The sequence below is a fragment of the Xiphophorus couchianus genome, chromosome 12, assembly GCF_001444195.1.
Source record: "Xiphophorus couchianus chromosome 12, X_couchianus-1.0, whole genome shotgun sequence".
Classification (NCBI taxonomy): Eukaryota; Metazoa; Chordata; class Actinopteri; order Cyprinodontiformes; family Poeciliidae; genus Xiphophorus; species Xiphophorus couchianus.
Window position 1 is genome coordinate 12,070,198 of NC_040239.1, and position 23,773 is coordinate 12,093,970.

Sequence of the window (23,773 nt, forward strand, 5' to 3'; positions counted from 1 at the left end):
TATCTCTAAATAATTCTCTAGATATCTCTAAATAATTATCTCTATTATTTATAATTCTTCTCTATGAGAAGAATTATTTCTTCTCATAGAGCCAGGCTGGTTTGGATTGGTAACCAGAAATTCTGGTTACTGTAATCATAATTTCTGATTATGGTTACAGTAAATCAGGAAATAACTGTAACCATATTTTTTTGGATGAGAACACTGCTCATACAAGAGACCATAAGAATACATCTCACATTTGCCAACCTATAAATACAACCTTTTAATGAATCACAAGACCTTTTGGAAAATATTCTTTCAACTGTAGATTCAGTAAAACACAGTATTTCAGAAAAAGAATGGCATACTTACTGTCAAACCTGGTGTCAGGGTTATGGTAGGGGCTGCTTTATCGCTTCAGGACCCTCAACTTGCTGTAAATGATAGAATATTTCCCTCTATTTATAAATCCTAAATGAGGGTGTTCAGCTATCAACTAATGAGTGATTCGCTACCATTTATTGGACAATCAGTAATTATGCTTAGGAACTGATTACTTCTCATAAAGGGTCAAGTTGTTGTGGTTTGGATAGCTTTTTTTCCCTTTATAGATCAAATAATTATTTAAGAACAGCATTCAGTTTACTCAGGTTTCCTTTATCAGATTTTAAAATGTATTTGATCATCTGAACACATAAGTGAGACAAAAAAGGCTAAAAAGAAGAAATCTGTGTAATTGTAAGTTATAGATTGTTATTTTATCTGAGCAATACCTCTCCTCCACTGGCTCTAGCTGGGAAAAATACCCCCAGTCATAGATTATTGCATTACAAATACACACCCACACGATCAATCCACTTTAACGGCTTCTTCAATTCTCCTATTTCTATGGTAACTGATCTTAATTACCACACAGCATACGTGCAAATTTTGTGTGTCTGTGTTTTGTCCCTTTTTTTTCCTTTTTTTTTTTGCATGGCTGTCTGGGAACATTCACCTTCTAGATTACGTGCTGATGTAACTAGAGCCTTTCAGGGGCCTCTGAGGGTGGGAAGGACACTGTGGAGGGGACTTCTGTTTTCTCCTACCTGATTGGATAAGGGTTGAGTGCTTCTGCACAGGCTCGCTTGTTTATTTATTTATTTTTGTTTTGATGTGCCAGTCACTGGCTAAGTAGATCAGCCAGATCGATTAAAACCTCTTACAAATGCGAGCACTTGTGTTTGTGTGTACTGTACACTACACACAAACACATTTTTAAAAAATCTTTCCCGGGTTGTCTTGCTCTTTATCACCACAGACTCCCATGTGTTGCTCCACAATCTGGTCTGGAAAAAAAGAGGCAGGAAATGGTTTGGCCTAATAATAAACAATGACACACACCAATCCTGGAAAAAGAGATGGGGAATGAGAGAGAGCCTATTTTAGATATTTTAGTTTAGATGAGTAAGCACTCCCTTTGGAAGGGGATAGAGGTAGTCTCAGATGGGATGACTGAACAAAGACCACCCTTGATGTGCCAAAACTTTCACTCTGATATATTTTTCTCCAAATTTTAAAGCTAAATAATTATTACTTAATATGTTTTGATTATTGTTACATGTTTATCTTGCAAAAGTGCTCATACTCTTGTGAACTATTTCAAATTTGTTCTTATAACAATCACAAACAGGAATAGATGTGAATGTAAAGTAAGATTTTTATATGAAAGCCAGTTTGTCTCTAGCAGCTGTGTACATCTGGAAAAGGACATTTCTGCCCATTCTTCCTTGCTAAGAAGCTCATACTCAGTCAAATTGGATAGAGAGGATCTGTGAACTAAGTTTCAAAACTTGCAACAGATTCTCAATTAGATTGAAGTCTGGACCTTTGATTGGATCATTTTAACACTTTTGGTCCATGGCCAGTAGTAGGCCTAAATCGAAGGTGGCTCTTTTGCCTTGTGGCTTACTTAGTTTATATTAAACAATTAAATACTTCCTTGTTTTTTGTGTTGGTTTCGGTTTGTTTCATTCTTTTGTTCAGTGCCCCAATAAAAAGACAGCCCCAAAATATTATAGAGCTCTTTCTATATCTTTTCATAATTCAAGTCTTACGTAGGACAAGGGCATGTCTTAGCTTCCAGAAGTAATGCAAACCTTTCTAAAAATAAATAAATACAGTTTTGATTTATTTCTGTACTCAAAAAGAAATGCAGCAGCATATACTCACGGATTTATCAAAGTGTGGACCTTATAGAAAATCTGAAATAACGAGTTAGGTTGGATATAAAAATATTAACTCAGCTCCTTTTATTTATTTATTTTTTTTGCATGTTTTGACATCAAAACACTCAAAGCCAAACCTGTTTGGTCTCTAAATTACTTATATAGACACCTAAATTCCGATTTAGGTGTCTATATTTTAAAACACACAAGATCTAAGCCAGACCAGATGCCAAAAAAGCAGTAGCACCCTACTTTACCACTATCCAAAATTCAGAATCTGATTGTTTAATTACATGAGAGACCTGCAGAAAACACAATCTAAAACTACTCAAGCAGTTTAATATTTTGTAGTCAAATGCTAAAAATATTAGAAGTTAACAAAAAAATAATTCAAATGAAAAAAATTGCTCAAAACAAAAACCTCAGTTTTTTTCTGAAAAATGCTTCAGAACCCTGTAAATACAGAAGCAGAAACATCACAGAAGGTCCATCAAACCTACATAAAATATAAACAGATATTTTTTTGCCAGCCTATGAAGTGTGCATTTGTGAGAAATCTGTAACCAGAACAATAACATTTAAAAGGTTAGAGCTAAACAACATTAGAAAAACATCAGCTTAGATCAATTCACATTTTCCTCACTCAGATGTTTCTGTCCCATGAACACAACAGTCAAACCAGAAATTTACTGTGAAGCAGAGTAGTAATAGCATACCTGACACTACATGCATGCAGCCCTTTGTGATTGTATTATTATGAACATTGACATTTGCACTGTGGATTATAATTATACGTATTGTTCAACTCTTCATTGAGTCTATTTATTGAATAATGCAAAAACTCAATCAGCTCAACTCATATGCTAAGGAGATCCTATTATAAAAAGTATTTTTTTTTTCTGTGCTGATAGTCTATATTTGGGTGTCTGCCAACTCAAAACCTCTGAGACAACCCAGACCTGTCACTTGTTTTTGTGCCCTTAAGGTTCAGTGAGCTGTTCAGACTTACAACAGAAATATATGTCACTTCTTCTGTTCAAAGGAGAAAACATCCTGCCTTCTTATTTTTATCTCTTCCCAACTTTTTTTGTTGTTTAAGTCACAATGACCATATCTAAAAAGTGAATTCTCTTTACAGTTACCCTTTGTCTTTGCTAGAGATGCACTGATCAGTTTGTGGAGGATTCTCGGTCTTTACAAAGCTTTATAAAGTTCTGATGACATTATTTTTAATTATTTTTTTGTTGATTCCAGTTTCTCTTTGCAATCCATAATTAACTTTATTAAAAACAACATCCAACAATCCAGGCTATTGGTGAACATTAATTATTTATATTAGAAACAGAGGCAAGGGCAGTCAATGTGTGAGAGAGAAGCAACACAGCCTTTTTCTATATTAAAACAGACTAAAACTTTTACTGCATTGACATTTAGTGTTAGAGATGAGCAGCTGTACACTAAAGAGCAGTCTCTTGACCTCTAATTTACCTTTGAATTTTCCAAAGATTGCCAAATTTCCAAATCCAGCCTTTTAAGTTGGAGGATGAAAGCTGAAAATGATCAAACAGATCAACTTGTCTGCAATATGTTTAGTCTACATGTTTTGCTTAAAACTAGCAGCCTGACGAAACAGCTTAGGTTTTGATTTCAATAGTTTCCTTTTAAGTAGCTTCTTATACTTTTTTATGCTTCCTCTGACTTCATTATTAAACAGCACATTGATCAATAAGGTGGCTAACTTTGTGTCTTCCACACTGAAGAGTGTGGAAGTTGTATGGTTTAGCCATGGCATGTTCATTAATTGGAAAGAGATCCAAGATTTGCCTTTCATACTTACTGACCAGAGGTCAGGGTAGGTCAATCTCATATTAATCTAATTCGGGTCACCAGTTAATTTTTGATGCACCTTTAAATGTTCATTTTTAAGTTATGCATTATTCCCATAACCATAGACATCAGGACACGAGTAAAACTCTATCAGTGCCTTGTCAGTGGTATTGGTTCTATGTAGATTTGATCTACCTAGCAGGTCACTCCACTATGTTGCTAAGGTGCAAAATCTTACCAGTTTGGATGCATTATACAGATGATGTCATCCATTTTGTCCTAAAATGAGGGACATTAGCACGGCGCCACTATTTGTTCTCTATATACACTCTAATTTAGACACTTATATGCCACAAATTACAGTTTTGAATCCAACAGTTGACTTGATTTATCGCCTCCTTGTTTGCTGAAGGAATGTGAGATGAGACCTTTATATGTCATCTAATATTGATCCAAAAGAGAAACACTGCACAGCCACAGAAACAGGACCATGGTGTTAGATGTAGACACAGGGCTTTTTGTCCAGAGAATAGTTGTTGAGATCCAAACAGCAAAAGAGCTATGTGTGGTATCCTGTTACACAATGCCAATTTACTGCCTCAACACTCACTACATTCTATACTGCCCACTCCAACACCTCTCTCTGCCTCAGTACATCTGATGCTGCTGGAGTACCTTTGTTTTTTTTTTTTAAAAAAAAGTCATGAAGTACTCAGGCATGCAGTTATACTACTGTACTTTGTGTGTGTTTGTCTGTGGCTATGGTAACTATGATAGCTAAAGGTGTGCACAGGCATGTGTGTGGGAACATCTGTGAAGTGTGTATAATGGGTAGAGGATGCTGCTTCCAGTTTGTTTATCAGAGCGTTTAAAGGTACCTTGATACCAGGCACTACTTTTTGCCCCCTTATTTTCTCAACAACATCATTGCAAGCACCCATTATTACAGGTGAATCTAAATAAATTATAATCAAAAATAGATTTTTTTTCAAAAAGTAAAACTGAGATATTATACATATTCATTACACACTGAACAACAAAATTCAACCATTTAGTTCAGTTTATTTGATGATTGTGGCTTACAGCTAATGATAACCCAAAACCAAGTTACTTAAAAAAAACATGTTTAAAAACAAAACTGTTGTGCTATGGCCTTCAAGATTATGGGGACGAATGTTGGCCTGACAGTTGCCCAGGCAAAGGTCATTGACGACCTAAATAAAGACTGTAAAATACAGAAAGGTCATTAAACAAAATGGCTGTTCATATTGCTGCATTTGAGCTCATTAATGGGAAGTTGAGAAGAAGAAAATATGGAGTAGCAAAAGGTGCACAAACACAGCCTTGAGAAGATAGTCGAACAGAGGCTAGTCAGGAGTTTGGCATAGCTTCACATAACATGAACTGTAACTGGATTCAGGATTTAAAGTGTCACAACACACAGATGTGTGTGTTACAACTCTTGATTCAGAAACGACATCAGAAGCATTTCAACTGCACTATTGAGATAATAGGACAGGACAGGACTTTTGCCCATTATCAACTTTTCAGATAAAAGTGAATTTTGTATTTTATTCGGAAATCCAGGGTTCAGACTTTGGGACAAGAATGAAGAGACACAAAATCCAAGTTGCTTAAGGTCCAGTGTGAAGTTTCCACAGTCAGGAATGATTTGGGAAATCATCTGCTGGTGCTGGTTTTCTGCTTGTTAAGTCCAAAGTCGCACTTAAAACAAAGTTGAGATCACTCCATACTATTTCCCGACAAACTTTATGGAGACTCTGACTTAGTTTCCCAGCAGAACTTGGCACCTGCTCACATTACCAGAAATGCCTATACCTGCTTTAATGACCATGGCATCACCGTCCAGATCTAAATCCATAGAAAACTTATGGAGTATTATCAAAGGGAAGATGGGAAACACCATACCCGAGAATGTAAATGACTGGAATCAGCCTTAGATTAAAACATACTGAAATACAGCTGTATAATTCACTGTACTGCAACCTTAAGAGGAGACAGTAGAAGCTCTGGTCAGGCCTCCTTTCTGTACGTAGGTGTTTGCATGACCAGCGTTATGTTTGTGTGTGTAATCACGAATGAATGAATGGATGAAAAAAAAAACACAAACGAGGAATGAAGTGAATTGTCCGTTCCACCTTTCTCCCCGTTTTTCTCTCCTCTCCTTCACTTTCCTTCTGTCTCTCCCTCCGGAGTCAAGTAGCGAGTTTCCGTCAGAGGAACAAGTGATAGCGCACCCACCTTCTCTCCCTTTCCTCCCACCTCTCCTCCCTCCCCTTCCTGCTTCGCTCGGTCTCTCTCTCTGCCTCTGCAAAGCATTCCTCTCCGTCCCGATCACTTGCCCCCCCGGCTCACTGCTCTCCCCTTCTCCTCTGTCGTTCAGTGGCTGCATGAAAGGAGCGCCGTGTGGTCACAGGCGAGGCTGGTGGAAGAAGTCAAAGCAGAGGTAGGCGCACAACTCCTCCGCTTCTCTCCTTTTCTCTCTCTCTCTTCTTCTCCTCTTCAGGGAGTGGCAGACAGTCTTCAAGAAAAGCGCTCAGAGTGGAAATATTGCACATGCTTGATATGATTATCATCTGATTTTCATCAGTCTTCTCTTTTACCAAGTTAATTCCCCCTTCTTTGCCTCCTCAGGGCTTCTTTTATTAATTTGTGGGCTTTTTAAAAATTGTTCCACGCTTTATTTCACATTATTTTGATATAATCTCTTATCTCTACCTCTTTCGCACTTTGTTTACCTCTCTTTCCCACATTCACTCCCCGCTTCAGTCTCTCCCTCTGTCTGCCTCTGAGAGGAGTGCAGCGCGCTCACGCACACAGCGCTGTGCATCTGTTGCGTGTTGTACTGTGCTGCCTATCAGATTTCCCATAATGCTCCCATGTTGTTCTTAATTTCTTTGCTTACATTGTCACATCCTCGCATTTATATTTCTCCTAAGAAGGATAAAATGTGCACTTTAACTTTAAAGCTCCAAAATGGCTTTAGTGACTTTATTTAAAAGAAGATCTATCATATTTAGGTCTAAATGTTCATAGGCATTTCTTTGTTCTATGTCATTCAACCATATTCATGTATTCCTTTTTTGGAAACACGTGTTGTTCAAATTTGAAAGCTGCTGTCCTCCGTTTTATTTATTTTGTCTCTGCTGGTTGTTTATGTTAGTTGAGTGCAGAAAAGTTGCAAATGAGTGCAGGACTGTTTTCGCTGTGTGAATTTTTGTTCACTTTGCACTCTGGTGAGCTTTCTGTCTGCTCTGTCGTCCTGTGAGTGTTAATTCTGAAGTCAGTGTCTGAGAGCTTTTTTTTCCATTGAACAATGACCACTTTTCTCTTTCTGATGTTTCACTCTCACCTTTATTTAATCTTTGTCATTTTTTTATCCTCCACCATCACACTGTTTCCCCCTGGGCTACTCTGTCTGTTCGTCGTATCTTTTTCCCGCCTTCACCTCCTCACCCCCACCATCGTCTCTCTGCAGGTTGTAAAATGGATTCTCTCCAGTCGGACTCACCAGGCGAAGGGCAGAAAGCGGAAGAGAACAGAACCCAAGGTGAACTACAAAGAGGTAGGCACTCTGCAGTATTAAGTCTGTTATCTCCTTACTCGCTCTACTTCTTCCTCTTCAATGTGTCCCCTTTTTATCCTTAGAGAACCTTTCTCTTCCCAAACTGTTGTGGGTTTCTCTTTAAACATTGCTGTGATTTTTTTTTTCTTTTTTTTGAACTTCAGAGTCATTTTGTTTGTCGGACAACATGGTTATCCCCAACTCTGTTGATGTGTTGTGTCTGAAAGGACAGACAGCCCTGTACTTTTACAGTCTGCGTTTATGTCCTGTCCTCCGCTGGTGTGTGTTTAACCTTTTAAGAGCTTGTATACATCACATATTGTGCGTGTGTGCGTGTGTGGTCATGGTCAAAGTGGATGTGGTGTCTGTATTTCCTGGGTGGTAGCCACCATCGAGCCCTTACATTCAGAACTTGAAGGAATATTTGAAGTTTTTAAAGTGTAATTCTGTGAAGTTATTGTCTGTCCCCTTACTTACTGTAGAAAAATTGTTATATCACCATGACTTTGCAGAAAAGTTAATACATTTTCAGATCAGTGGAAGACTACCGGCTTATGGACCGAACCCAATATTTCAACAGCAATTCAATTTAGTTTTTTTAATGTATCACAATTTTTTTTTTTAAAAAGTAATCTCAAAACATTTCATAAATAGACTAGTTTATATATAGAAGTACAGCTAAGCTCAAAATTGTTCAAACTCCTTCCAGATTTATATTATGCAAACTATTTTAATGTGACCAACATATTTCTTCTGTCTGGAAGTAATGATAACCAAGAAAATTAAAAATAGCACCACAAGATGCTTATGTGGCTTCATCTTGGAAAATAAACCCACATTTTTTTATGATGCAGTTGTAAAATGTTTTGGAAACTGACATACAATTAGGAGTTGTTCCTTCAGTGGTTTTGTCCATTGAAAGACAGGGCAATTTTATCCTTAATAGAAAAGGAACATGAAGTTCAACCTGTAGACAAGAGACTGCTTATTACTGATTTCTTAGTCAAGCAATGGCCTGGTTTCTAGGGGTAATGGCAATATTTGAGGCTGCTGGCTCTATTGAGCCGCTCGATTGATAAAATATGGGACTACTGGAATAATTCTTCAATCAAGAAAAAGACCTGGAGAAGCCCTGGAAAGCACTATCTTTGGCAGCGTTTTGCAAATATGACAGCCATACATTAAGTCCAGTCTTTAAGGGAGCTGATGAGTAGCAGCAGATTAGGTGGATTGATGCAGATGGCAAAGCCAGCCACACCAGTATAAACCAGGGTTGTTGCTGTTAGTTTCCCGCACGGATCATGTGACCAATCATGACTTTTGTTGAAGGCTATACTAATGGTTGGACACAAACATTTATTTCATAAATAACTGATTATGTGATCCATTTTAAAAATTTCTTCCAGAGACAGAAGACCTTACAACTGACCACCATTTGACCAATCAAATGTTACCCATTTGATTTCTCAAATGGGTGTTTAGTTGAGCTATATAATTATGTTTAACTAAAACAGTTGTTTAAAATGACCAAAGTCTCATGTTTTATTTCATGTTTAGTCTGTGAATTAAAACTGAGGCTGTAAATGTTAAGAGGAAAATCTGACCATGTTTTCCACAAACCAAGCACACCACTTTAACTCTGACCTCCACAAATAAACACTTTTTTTTAGCAAAGCTGATATGTCTTAGGTTAACTCACATTTCTCTGTTTAAGGGTGCAGAATTACTTCTGGAGAACTGAATGTGATGGCTTATGTAGCTTTGGAAATCATTAAGCAAAAGACGAGAGCTTAAAGATGAAAGCTCATTTTTCAAAATAAAAAATGTTTGGGCTTGTATGCAAAATAAACACATTATACATGTTTGTCATCCAGTTTCTCTGAGATTTTCTTAACTTTTCTTCAAACTGGCAGAGAAATTACATCTGTCTACTACTAGTTATACTAATGTTAGAGAAATTTGCTTAAACAAATTCTAATACTTTATAGGTAGTCTTTATTTTCTCTAAGCTTACTTGTTTCTGCATTCTTCCTGTCAGTTTAAAGTTTTAATAACCACATAAAAAGGTAAAAACTGGAAAAAAAGCACAGTTTTGCCTGCATGTGTTGTGTTAATTAGGAATCTCTGGAGACAGCTAATCCCCTCCACCCACTAATTGACACACACACACTTGCGCACGCCTGCATCATTAATGAACACACACTGATCTATAAGCCACCGAGGGCCAGAAGTCATTAGCGAGAGTAGAGCGGCTTTTATATATCACTCACAATACGCTCAGATGTTGTAAACTGTTGAAAACCTTTTCAAAACCACTCATCTTTTTTTTACAACACATTTTATCTCATGAATAAGTTAGGCAAGCACTCCTTGGTGTCATGAAATAAAATCTTGCCAAGACAGCTGCCTTTTCAGACTCTTGAACACAATGTTCTCAAGCTTAAAGCATCTGTAATTGAAGAAATATTAAAAAAGATCATTTAAACACGTCTAGGCTGATTCTTAAACCCATTTGGTATCTCATAAAATCCCGTGTCTGAACATGATGCGATTACCTTAAATTCCTGAGTTTGCTGTGAATGAAATGCCAGCACAGCCGCCCCCCGTCTCCTTAAAACCACCTGATACCTAAATGTCTGGCATATTTTACAACACACACACACACACCCATACACTTACTTCTGAGAGGCAGCTAAAGGGCCCCTTCCTGTTGGGGTGTGGGGGGCTGCTGAAATCAGCCTCATGAAAGAATAGCCAATTACTGTCCACTTGGCCATACACAATAGTGAGAAAGAGGAGGGAGGCGCAAATGGACGGACGAATGGAGCGAGGGAGCAGAGGGGTGGGTGGGAGGTCAGCGTTTGAAGTAACACCATAAAAGCTAGTCTGAAAGGAAAAACGGAGAGACCCCACTCCCTCCCCTGCGGACCGACCCTCTCCACTCTCCTCCCTTGTGTCCCCCTCCCTTTCTTTTGTTTCTAGGAACAGTGAGTGCCCCATGGATGGACCAGGTGTATTTTATATTACTCCTTCATGTACTTCAAACACTCCGACAGCCCTGTTCCTGCTAAGCTCCCTCTCTCTTGATCCTCCTCTCTCTTTCTCCTCCCTCCGTCTACCAGCCTGTTGCAAGGTTATAAATCAATCAGCAGAAGTGATCGCAAAAGGCAATTGAGGACGCTCAAAACGAAAGAGGCAAGACGGTAGAATGTGATGTGGGAGAAGAAGTTAGGGTATGACAGAGATGAAGGGAAGGAGTCTTTTGTCAGAAATTTGGAATGAAGAAAAAATTAGACAAACATGATGCAAACAAAGGTTGTAGATGGAAATCTTGGAAAAAGGAAAAATACTTGATGAGATGGAAAGGGTTAGGATTAGGATGATTTTTGTGGATAAATAATGAATTTTAGGCAAGGACCCTGGTGGATTCATTATTGCAAAATATTGAATGGTCATGAATGTGCTAGTGAGAATCACATGACAAAAATGATATACTTTTTTTTTTCAATTCAATTCAGTGTATATATACAACATCATGTGCCAACAAATGTCATCTCAAAGCACTTTACAAGACAAACAGGACAAATTCTTATCCAATTATATTCGATCCAATTTGCTCCAGATGCAATTTGAATCTATCCAATTCTTTTCAATTCAATTCGTACAGCCGAGTTCAATCCACATTATAGGACAATACAGCCAAATTCAGGTATTACATTTTGCCAATTGATGAAAGTTGTCTATCTTAGGAAGCTCAGATGATCGCATTTTGTAGCGATCTACCTTCCTGAGCAAGGAAGGTAGATCGCACATGACAGCAGAGGAAAGGAACCACACTGTTTTAACAGGAAGAAACTTCCAGTACAACCATGCTCCCTCAGAACAGCCATCTTCCATTATTAGCTAACGGCTGAGAGGAAGACGGGAAGAAGCCACTGAAAAACACAGTAGCACTGGGTCAGGAGTGCTTCCTACTGGGAAAAAAGTGGAAGGTGAAAGTAATGGCAGCCAAAGCTCTATAAACGACTCCATCCGTGAATCAAACACAGCTAAATACAAAAGCACTGGAGCCTTTTATGGGAAAGAAAAAAAAGTGACAAGGTAGCAGCAGGAAAAGCTGCATCCAGGAAAGCGTATTAAAATTGGCAGCGATAGGTCTGGCCATAACTCCAACCAGGGTAGACACACAAAAACAGAAAATCTGAGACAGCAGTACTTTCTATGACAGAAAAACAAAAAGAATGCATAAATCTAAGCCATAAGACTCATCAGATGTGTAAAAATAGTTAGAAAGGCTTGGTAATGATGGTGAAATGGTCTCATAAGGTGGATGTGTGGACCGAGTCAGTTTTTGTATTTCTCATTAATGACATCAGGGACCATTAGGAACATGCACACATGTGCACTCTCACAGAGATCTGTATATGCACTCCATAGTGGGTTCCAGACACCCCCCACAGAGCCCCAGATCTGGGCAATATTATAGAGTCAAAGTTTATTACCAACTTCCCCTTGTTTCAGTTTCAGTTACCCTTATTGATTAACGAGCATCATAACGTCCACATCTGGCCTTTCTTTTTTTGCGTACAAATGCAACTTGTGTGTGCACGGGAGATGCGTGTGCATGTGAGCAGAGTGTGTTTGGAGATGTCTGCAAAAGGATATTAGTCACGCCTGCATGGTAATGGGCCTCATTTTGCTCTCATTTTCTACTGCGGTCACTTTAATGAGAGGGTCCATCTGCCCCTGCTGATCAGGACAGGAAACCCTGTGGGGAAATATTTGGAGTAGCAAGGGATCTCAGGTACACTAATGACATACCTTTCTTCTTGGTAAAGGTTTACATTAGGAATTGTAATTGACCCGGTTTTTACATTTATTAAATTCCATGTTAACCTGCAGAGTACAGGCATCATCAAAGGCTCGAAGACAGATTAAGTAACAATCCGGTTACAAGAATCCTTCTGTGCACTGTAGATGCAACAGAATATGTAGGGAATGAGTCAGCTCCCAGTTCAGTGTCAAGTAGTCTGCTCAGGAGGATGGGAATCTGCATCATCCTAATCGATAGGATCAGTTTCTGTACAGATTAGTTACAGTAGTGTCCAAATATACTTATATTATTAATGAATTTATCTCCTAGTCCAGAATCTTTAATTACATTTGATTACATTTATTCTGCAAGGAAACAGTTTGACACTAAGAACAATTTCTGATGCCACATTTAGCTGCACACTTTACAATTCCTCTAGAATAAATGTAACAGACAATTTTTAATTGATACTTTCAGTTGTTTAGTCTGTAAACGACTTGAATATCAATAGAATAATTTTTTCCTATATATGACATGAGACAGAGGTCTACTCCTCTTAGCCTCTCTTTAAATAAAGTTGCCAGTATGTGCATTATTGTCAGAACAATAATTAAAAAACTGAAAACATCTACAACTGTGACAATTAGGGGTGGTATACCTTAAAATATTGTGAAAAAATAGATCACCCATAGTTAATATTCCATGTGTTTTGCGATCAGAAAGTATATTGTTTAAACAAATAAATTGAGAAAAGGTATTGTTTTCCTTCAAGCTCCATTAAAAAGACTGTTTTGGAGTTTTTGTTTGCCCAGTCATCGTGGCATCATTCATTTATATTTTGGGAGGCAAGCTACTTGGATCAAAAGCTGCAAAGCAGCTGCTAAATGGACCTTGCAGTGCTGGTGTGCCGCAGGGACAATGCTGTCAGCTTCTATTTTTGTAGACAATGTAAACCCACAAAGAAATTAGCTATGTTTGAGTGCTGACTGAAATCTCTTGTGCTGTAATGAGGTGTGATGCTGATGGTCAGACGTGGGATGCGGCCATTGTAACAGGAGTCCCTGTGTGGAAGAGCAAAAAGGCCCTGATCAAAAGGCTGTTGATTTGGGTGGGGTTTGCAGGTGGTGCACATTATGAAGCTTTAAGTAGAAGATTTAAAAAGAGGAGGAGGCCAATGTAGAGAATTATTTCAGTCTGTTTTACTTGCTGTTAATCTTTCAATTTGAAGCAGAGATAATTAGAATTAGGCATCCGATTAAAAAAAAGAAGCAGTTTTCGTTTTAATTGCTTCTCACACTTCTGTGTTTCCTCAAACTAAAAATAGCTAATATTTTTTCACTCAGCCTGAAGAAACCTGCCTTACTGGTACTTATTGTACCAATATGAGGTAACTTAACAATAAGTTACCTCATATCTAAGTAATACTTAGGCATGGTGTGTCCCATGCACTCTGATTATGTTGTAAAATGGGAGGGGCAAAATTAGAAAAAATATGGAGCAGGATAAATATTTTAGTATCCGACTGGCTGATGAAACTAAAAATCTCCCAATATTTGTCACTGTTTTTGTGGATTCCTACTTTGAAAAGTGGAAATCAAAGTTTTCAAGGTGAAATAGACAAGCAATGTAATGCCAGGATTCTGTGTTTCTTTTAAAGGAAGGGAAGAAACATTTGGTAGTCTAACAGTTTTGTCCTCCTGTTTCCCAGTCTACCTGTATTTTTTTATTTTTTTATCAGTACCACTTGAAAACACAATCCATACAATAAATATCAGTTATTTTTTTCTAACACAGCATCTGCTTTTGTTTTGTTGTTCCATTCAAGACTCAGCCATATTTGGCATTCTCTCAGTTTGTGAAGTGTTGACACTCACACATCTGGTTTCCCCCTTCCGTCTCTTATTTCTCCAGTGCACTGTCAACTGTTTCATTTTGTCTTCCTCTCTTCCTTCTCCACTATTCCTAATCTCTTATGCCTTTTATCACAAAGTCCGTCTCACTCTTTCTGTGTCTGCCTCTTAGTGTGATTTATTGGCAATGAATCAGGGATGAGGGAGTATGCCGGAGGAGAGATGGGAACATTCAGGGAAATGGCTGTTTCCGGCCAGACTCTACATCAGGATGGGAAATGGTTGGAAGAAGAATGTCTGTGTGTGTGTGTGTGTTTCTCCATCAGTAGGCCGTCTAGGGGATCAGCTAAGGGCTAATGTAGATCACTATTGCTACTACCAACGCACCCGTCTACACATGGAATACATTAGATTTTTGCTCAGAGAAGGTATTACACATGTTCTACTGTATAAATTGCAGCAAAGATTGTCAGGATAAACAGAGGTGCATTTATTTCAGTATTAGATTCACTTTTATGTGCCAAGTTAATTAAGTTTTCCATCAAACCTTGATATGTTTTGGGATGGTCTGTGGTTTTCTATCCAGTGAAAAAGTAAAAAACAATAGAAGTTTGTATTGTGCAGCTGTTTGCTTGGCTGCCGTTCAGAACAGACATTGCCAGATTAAACAGGTGGAAAGTAAAAAGTGACCACAGGGAAGAGAAAAACAACCTGCGCTACTCAGTTTCATGCTTAAGATTTTGCGTTGCTCAGAAGGGATGTGATTGTGTGCTTGATACTTACTTCTCATCAGGTTGTCAAGCTTCCTTTTCAGTTGCAGGATAAGAAAACATTCTGATGGTTTTATACATAGACCAGATTGCTAGAAAATATTGAAAAGCAAAGGACCAAAAGACAATCAAAAGCAAAAAAAAAAAACAAAAGGCTAAGCCCTGGACATCTAAAAAGTCAACAGAACCAGAGACAGACAACAGATCAATAAAAGCATTCTGGTGGCTTCATTAATTTTTGCTGTATCTTTTGTGGAAAGTGCTGACTGGGATGCAATCTGTGGGAATCAAAGGATCAGTGCAGCAAACAACAGCTGTTTGATTCAAAGGACACTTCAAATCAAAAAGCTGTTGATCCAGTTTTAGCTGCAAATAAAACCACGCAGGTCAGCTGTGTGATTGAATAAATACATATCTAAAGATGTCCCTTAAATACAGCCATGCAGATCATATGAACAGCTGTGTGTCCATTTGTGTTTCATGCCAGCTTCTCACCAGCAATGTGTAGTGTGTGTAGCACCTGCTACAACCTCCACAGGGTTTCTACACGGTGGAGTCTTTGTGTTTGGTAAAGCAAACACTTTCATATAATCAGTTATTTATGTAATTTTGATATCTATGAAGAAAATATTAACTCAAATGCTGATTTCCAGATATATTCAGGGTCATGGCATGTAATATGTATGAGATTGGTTTTACTTTACACAGGCATGTTCGATATGTTATGTTATGTGTGCAAATAAATCAGTCTCATAATCTAACTTTTCTAACTCATAATCCAACTAACTACGTTTGTCACCTATTTTAAAAGTGACCCAAAAACATGGTCTGCCTTTCAGATCCACAGATAATTCAATTAAAAACAGAAGAAGCATAAGAAAATCAACACTATGTTGTATCAGGAATTACATTTGTAAATCAACAACAGATCTAATTAACAATTTACAAAGTTAAGCAACTAAGATGCTAATTCTCTTTCACACAATCCTTATATGTTAAAAAAAGTAGTATATGTAGTATTAGTATAGGAGTACATGTATAGATGGGAATTTATGCTAAATATTTGTAAACAAAATACTTTGTACTATAAAAACGTTCATTAAAATGTAATATTAAATATAAGTTTTTAGGAGGTTATTATGGCTTGATTTTAGACATCCGGCTCAATAAAAACACTTTTTGTGGGTAAAAGGCCAAATCTGAGGTGTTCCTTGCTCTACACATCCAAGTTAATCATTTAAAACATTTTATATTTGGTTGTGCCTACCCAAAAATTACCAAACGATTCAATTTCTTGGTGTGTCCTTTGACTGAAACGATCCTTATAAAAACATTTAATTTATGAAAACTAGGCAAAACTTTCAAAACTCTGTAGGTTTCCAGTGTTGCTGAAACTTACAGGCACGTGACAGTCAACTGATGTGGAGTCCGTTATCTATCGTCACGGCAGTTAAGATGCAAACGATGCTTCTCAGCACATGCTGAACACATGGCATGAAACCTGCCTAAAGCCTCCCCTATATAAAATTTTTATTTTATGCTGTGATCTCAAAAGATATTTCTGCATGACTTGAAAGTACAAGTCACAAGATGCCTGGTAGGTAGCTGACGATAGGGTTTCTTTCTGAAACAGATTGAGAAACCAATGGGAGGAATGAACACTAAAACTGCATGTAACTGTATAGCTCAAATGTTGTATAAGAAGATGTACATTTTCTTTCAAAGGTAGAGAGGAGACAGGTCTACTTATGCCATGTAAATAAGGTGTTGTAGATATGGTAAGAAAGTTAGAGGAAGAAATCTGAAGAGTGTGTTTCTCATTCATCACTCATCAGCTGTTCTGTGTTCAAGGTCATTTAAAGCTCATTGCATGTCTCATCTCTTACAAGAACTTCCTGTCCTCTCACTGCTATGTGGGTAAATGATGAGGTGTAGTGAGAAGGGGTTGTGTATGGACGTTTTCATCAAAGGTTTACATTGCTGACAAGCTTGATCAAGGCAGATATACCAACTAAGAATTGCTGCTCAAGTTTTTGTAACTGAAAAACACACCTTCATGTAGAGTACATCCATGCATGTCTGTTTAAATCTTCACAGTCCTTATGACTTATGTTATAAACTTAAGTGTACCTATAAACTTTAAACATAAATGGGAGCTCAAAACCAACCCCACAAAATGTATCTTAGTTCAGTTACCTGCTTTTCAACAAACTCACTTAAACTATTGACTTTGGCTTGGCAGTTTCTGATGCACAAATGTCCATTCTCTACATCAGGGTTTGATTCGAGGGAACTATTCTGCTCCACTGGCAAAGTGCTCAGCGGCGACACATGCAGTGTAAATCCAGAATGATAAAAGGGCGGTTTCTGTGATATTTTTGTGGAGCATATCTAAAATATCCAATAGGGTGCATATCCAAGAGAAAATGCAGCTTGGGTTGCTGAAATACCTAGATATAGTGACTGACATTTGCAAAACAACCAATCCAGGAGTGCCATTTATTTTCCTTGGTCCTGATTGGCTGTAACCTCAAGAACAACGATATGGAAGAATGTAGGCATTAGTTTCAGTGGTAGTGTTAAGGCAGTTTCCACTGTTTATATTAATGCATGTTAAAGTATATTTGGTGTGGAAACTGTTAAGCTAGGCAGGTCTAAGTCTTCTTAGAGTGGATCTAAAGTATTCAAGGATTATAGCTGTTCCTGCTCTGTTGTGGTCTCTAATCCCCTGCGACTACTGTATAGATAAATTTTTGCTTATTATCTTAAAGGTGTTTTGTATTGGTTTGATGTGCAGTGCTTTGGCCCTTAACTAGTCTATGCATTTGTCTGGTGTAGTTCAAACACTGTGCTAAGCAATTATGTTTTTCTGAGCACTTGCTGTACATCTGCATCATAGATCATTCAAGATAGAAACATCTCTACTCTCATCGCATAAAGTGGTCCTTTGAACTACAGTTAACTGACGGTTCTGCAGTCTGAACACATCTTGAGGGAAACGCTCAAACAGGCATTTTACTGAAGTGGTCAAAAAGAACAAACATACACATACACACATACATATGCACTCATGCATGTGCATTCGGAATCCCAAAAGCATTTGAGTGTCATTAAAGTGCAGCTGTGTTTGCCTTACCAGCACACATGGAAAACATACCAGGGATGGAGAGGAAGAGAACAGCTTTCTAAATATGTTGTCGACAACACATACAAAAACTAGTAGCTAGTAAACTCGCACAACTGCACATAATTCTTTCTGGAAACCATTCAAACACAAATTTAGACATTTGGTGTAATGCGGCGTAATAAAAATACAGAGCTGTGTGTAGGTCACAGTGTTGAAGCTGGTGACACTTTAGACACATAAAGTGGAGAGTCATAGCAATATTGGGCTGAGCTGTAAAAGGGAACTGGCTTTTTAGTGGTGTGAAATGAATCAATACTTTTCCCATAAAGCCTGATTTAGGCGTCACCCAGTCGCTTTTATAGGTACTGTATGTAATGTTGTGTCTGCGCACGTCTGAGAATGCTGCGTATTGAGTGCTTTAACATCTGTCTTTGCTGGTAATAACCGGGGAGCCTACAGCACCCTCAGACAGACATAACACATTTAGCCTCATCAACAACACACACAGGCTTGCACACAAAGTAAAAGCAGCCATATGTGCTACTCAACCAGTTAGAACTGAGTTGACTAATGTAAAGCAAATGTCCCAAAAAACATTCTTCTTGAAAAACTCATCCATGTGTTTATCTTTAATCGCATTGATGACTGCAACAGCGTTTTTACAGGTCTGCCTGAACAAGACAGACAGTTGCAGCTGATTCAGAACGCTGCTCTTCGTATTCTCACTAGAACCACAAAGATGCAGCACATCACCCCAGTTCTAAAGTCCGTACACTGGTTCCTTGTAGCGGGGAGAACAGACTTTACAATGCTTTTACTAGTTTATAACGGAATGTCTTGGCATCAAATTCATCTGGTTCATGTCTACTCAACCCAAACCAAACCTGTAAATTAATTTTTGTTTTCCAATACTACAGAATTTCTAAAAAAGTAAAAAACTTTTAATTATTGAAAGTATTTGCATCCATAATTTAGGTTTGCTTGTCTGTAAAATAAAAATTTGGAGGTTGAGGGCAGGGGGGGCAAGCAAAGAACAGTCAGTCTAAAACAGATTTTATGAAGAGCATCTTCATAAAAATATGTCATTGTGCAAAAAATCATAGATTAATATTACAATCAGATAGCAATTTACATACTTTAAATTCCAATTTATCTTTTACAGAAATAGAGGCTAGGATGCTTTTCTTTACTAAATTCAATTTCATAAATGTCAGAACTATGACAAAGGTTTCATAAATCAAATTGATATGCACTTATTATTAAATCTTATCTTAATAGCAGCCAGAAACTCAACTCATTTCTATTTTCTCTCACATTGAACAATGAAAGCAGAACATCTTTATGAATGACAAGTAAGAACGAGGAAATTTAATTTATTATTACCTGAGAAATAAAATTGAGGAAATTCAATATTAAATCATTGTATTATGAACATATACATAACTGTTGGCTTAAATCAAAACATCAACCTACATATAAAGTCTGTTCCTCTTGAAGCTATACTTAATTCTGTAAAGGCTGTGGTGATATGATTTATAATTACATTAAAAAAGGGAAAAACAGCCGCTACATGAATGATTAATGCTTGTTGGTGATTATTATTTAACCAGCTCTTTAAGTTTGGCCATAATAAACGTTCAGATGGAAAACATTGTTTTGCAGTCACTTCATTTGTCAAAAATCCTACTCTAAAAATATATTTTTACATTTGTGAATTGGATAGGAAGTGGAAAGGTTTCTCTTAGAAGTGTTTTGTGAGGGGTTCAGATGCTGAAAGTGTCGTGGATAATTTCAGCAGTGGCATTTAAAATATGTCCTGCTCAAAGGGGAAAGACTCCCATAAAACAGAGGTCATACAACACTTAAGTAAAAATTATTTCTGTGATGAACTTGTCTAATAATAACAGAGAGGCAGTTCTATTAACACCACCCGAGGGGACAAGCACACTGTAGATTTACAACCTTTATCTTTATAAAGATCTTGTGAGATCCACTTTAAAATGAGAAAAGAAAATAAAAGGCAATCAGCAATGCTCCAGGAAACATTTCCTCCAAATTCCTCAGACTGGGAAATCATGTCCTGCTGAGCTGTTCATGGCATATTTTTTATATGATATGAGGGCATGTAAAGTACCTTGTAAAAATAATACCCAATGAATATTTTTAACATTTTGTCACTCTACAACCCCAAACCTCAACATATTTTAACTCAAAGATCTGCATAATCTACAGAAGTTTGGTCTGCATTTATATTCAGTGCCTTCAGATTTATATAGAGTCTTCCTCCATATCATTTTAATATAGTTATAAATCCAGTTGCTTGATGAAACATCATAGAGCAACTGGATAATATTGGACTATCAATAATATTCTAAAATAGAGAATATTAGTGAAAAAACAGCACCTGGTAGACCAATGAATGCAGCGGACAGGTCAGGAATAAACTTTAAGTGAAATTTAAAGCAGGGTTTGGTAAGTATGACACAACTGCGAACCCACCAAGTCCTGCCTGCCTAACTAAACTGACATTAATTAGAGATTTAGACCAAAGTAACTCTGGAGGTGCTACAGAGATCCTCGGATTAGGTGGGTAAATTTGGGATACTGCACTTTACAGACTTTTGTTTGTGAAAAGAAATTCTGAAAACCATGTAAGCTGTATCGTTCTATTCCCAAATATACCCTACTTTGTGTTGATTGTTTATATTTAATCCAGTACAACAATCCAGATTTGTGACTGATCTGTGACAAAATGTTGAAAAGTTTAAGGGGTTTGATGACTTTTGGAAGGCTTTGTTTGAACATGTATCCATGTATCCATTAGTCTGTCCTGATTCTCATCATCTCTTTCTTTCTCTTGTTTTCTGCCATTCTCTAACCTTCCTCCACTTTCATTATTGTCTCCTATCGTTTCTGCGTGTGGCTCAATGTGACTGTGCATGACTGCACAACTGCATGCGTCTGTCAGCCTTTGCAGCAGATATCTAGTCCACCCTGAATACATCTGTCAGCTCAGAATGCTTAAACCAGGCCAATCTGGAGTTCACGTAAAAGACAACACACACAGGCGGAAAAGCCATGGAGCTGCAGGGGAATCCGGTCTCCTCCTGAACACAATCTTTCTCTGACGGTTCTGCTAGCCTTACCCCGCTGTCTCCTCTCCTTGCCGTCACTCCCACTTTGGATCCGACTTTGTCATCCCATCTTGTTTTCTGTTTTTTTTTCCCCTCTAAGGCTCTCAATCTCTGTATCTCAGTGTATCTTTCAACAACAGTAGATGCTATCACTTTGTGCTGGAGGTCATTGCCAGTGCATGTTTGTGTTTTTACCCCCATTATTGTTATCGTCTAATTTAACATGCCTTGAATAGACAAATCCTTGCTGCCCGTGTGTGTATGTTCACGCGTTGATGTTTCTTGCATGCTTTTTGTATTCAGTGTGCACGCTGACATTTGTAAGACGATCTGCTGCGAAATGCCACGGATCCGACAAAAGTTTTCTGAGCCTTTATTTTGTACGTGCCTCTGTGCAAGGCCTTTAAAGTCTGGTAATTATTAGGATCAAATGTCTTTTGCTTGTTACGCTGATGTCTACAACTCCTTAAATGAAACTAGAATGAGGCTGCGTCAGTTTTTTTTAATGTTTCTTTCATTTGATACTTTCCCTAAGAGAGAACATTTAAGCACAACCCCTGGCTGCTCTCACCTATCCAGAATCCTAACAGAGCAAATGACATTGGGAAATGGAGCCTGGCCTATTTTCAGCCAACGCCACTTTTCATTCTTCTCTTTAAAGACCTAATGTCTGCTGGGAGTGTGCAGTATGAAATCAAATTAAAAGTAAGTCTGAAATTGATATTTATGTTAAGAATGTGGATTCTCTTAAATTCTTTAATTTCACCTCATTATTTAAACATCTTAATTAAATAGGGCATTTGCCCTGTTATGAAGAAGGAAGAGCAAAGCCAAAAAGCAAAGCTTTTGATTTATCAATCCCATCTACTTTCTGTCCCTCCACTATGGTGATCAGATGTATAAAGATGTAAGTAGCTGAAAAAGCTTCCTCCATGAGGCGCCTAGACTCAGACTTAAAGAGCTCGATCATCTAGAGAGAGATCAGGGAAGAGCCTCACTCCTGTGCGCTGAAAGGATTAAGCCATGGTGGTTTGGGCACCAACATGCATCAGGTTTTTCAGACACATCCAATAACATTAGGCCCTGGGGAAGACCCAGAACTTGCTTAAGAAATTAAAAATGATTTTTGGTCTAGAAATGCTTTGGGATCTCCTAGCATTAGCCAGAAAGTGCCATTGGGGATGTCTGGGTTTTCCTTCTGGACCCTGAATTTTCCCTGTTGACTCAAAGAGGTTTTAGTTTTTTAAGATCATGCAGTATTGCTGGACAAAGCTATAAAAACTTTGTTTGCTAAGATGGCAAATTGATGATGGATGATGATGACTCCTAATTTAAATTCCCCTACAGTACACTGCAAAGATCCACATATTAGATAAGGTCTGGACCTGGGAGTGCATTCTCAACCAGAACAGCTTGGCCCACTTTAAAAAAAAAAGCCTAGAGGACATCTATTCTGATACTTCTGGTGTGGATTAAACAGTGGAACTATCATAAGCCTGAAAATGTGGACCCTGGTGAGGTGTGATGCAAACCAAAAGGTGAAAGTGATGCATGATTTACAAACGTGTGATCAGAAAATGTTTAAAAGTGCACGCTGTGAAACCAAAGCCAAGTTCTTCTTCTTCAGTCACATGGCTGACTGACAGTGAGCAGCAACACGTGAGGAGGGGCAGTGCATCTTTGGTCTGTAGAGGAAAGACAACAGTCTAGTCATCCTGGCATCTCATCTGAAGGACTGTATGGTTTATCATTTTAGATATTGTAGACCAGTGCATTTGTGAAACCCTGGTTAAATTTAGACAGGTAAAATGCCCATGTTTAAATACTGTATGCATAATTTATGATTTACCAGACAACAGACTAAACACACACAAAATAATTTTCTATAAAGGTAATTATAAACATTTTAATTGGTTCTTGAAGTCAAGATTATAATAGAAATATTAATTTTGTTGAAACCATATTGTGGGTGTGTAAAAAATTTACTTTGTGGAGCATACGGAGAAACACATGAACCTTGTTTTGTATATTTGTAAGAAAATTTTTAAGAACATAACTAATTTTAATTCCCAGTTTATGCAGAGGTCCTGCTACACTAGTGTGCTACCAAGGATTTTCCTTAGTGCAACATCTCACTCTAACTTACAAAGGTCTACGACTCCACAATATGTTGTTATAATAGTTGTTAATACCTACATAACAATATTTCAGCTCTCATACACAATTGGATTTTTACTTATTCACTGATCTGTTTGTTTCTCTGACATCGTCTTTGTGCAGCCATACAAAACAAGCCTGTTCTCCACCATCCTGTCCGCTCACCTCGGCTTTTGTTTAAACTGACGTCCAGCTGTTTGGATGTGTCACAGGATTACAAATGCTACATATTTTTCTCTCTCACTCACAAACAGAAGTCTCTTTGTTCCAGTTTAGTTTCAAAGGCCCGTCTCTTTCAAAGGCTTATGGGTGGTGGTGCT

At 37.8% G+C, this 23,773-nt stretch overlaps 1 protein-coding gene across 5 annotated transcripts in view; it reads left to right on the forward strand.

Annotated features, from left to right (window-relative positions):
- aopep (aminopeptidase O (putative)) overlaps positions 1 to 23,773 on the forward strand; it is a 94,656-nt gene that overhangs the window by 45,929 nt on the left and 24,954 nt on the right. For 4 of the 5 annotated variants that reach the window (XM_028033892.1, XM_028033890.1, XM_028033891.1 and 1 more), the window contains 2 exons: positions 6,421 to 6,483; positions 7,516 to 7,602. In XM_028033892.1, the coding sequence (XP_027889693.1) occupies positions 6,421 to 6,483; positions 7,516 to 7,602 (150 nt within the window). The other variant, XM_028033893.1, reaches the window with a different exon arrangement.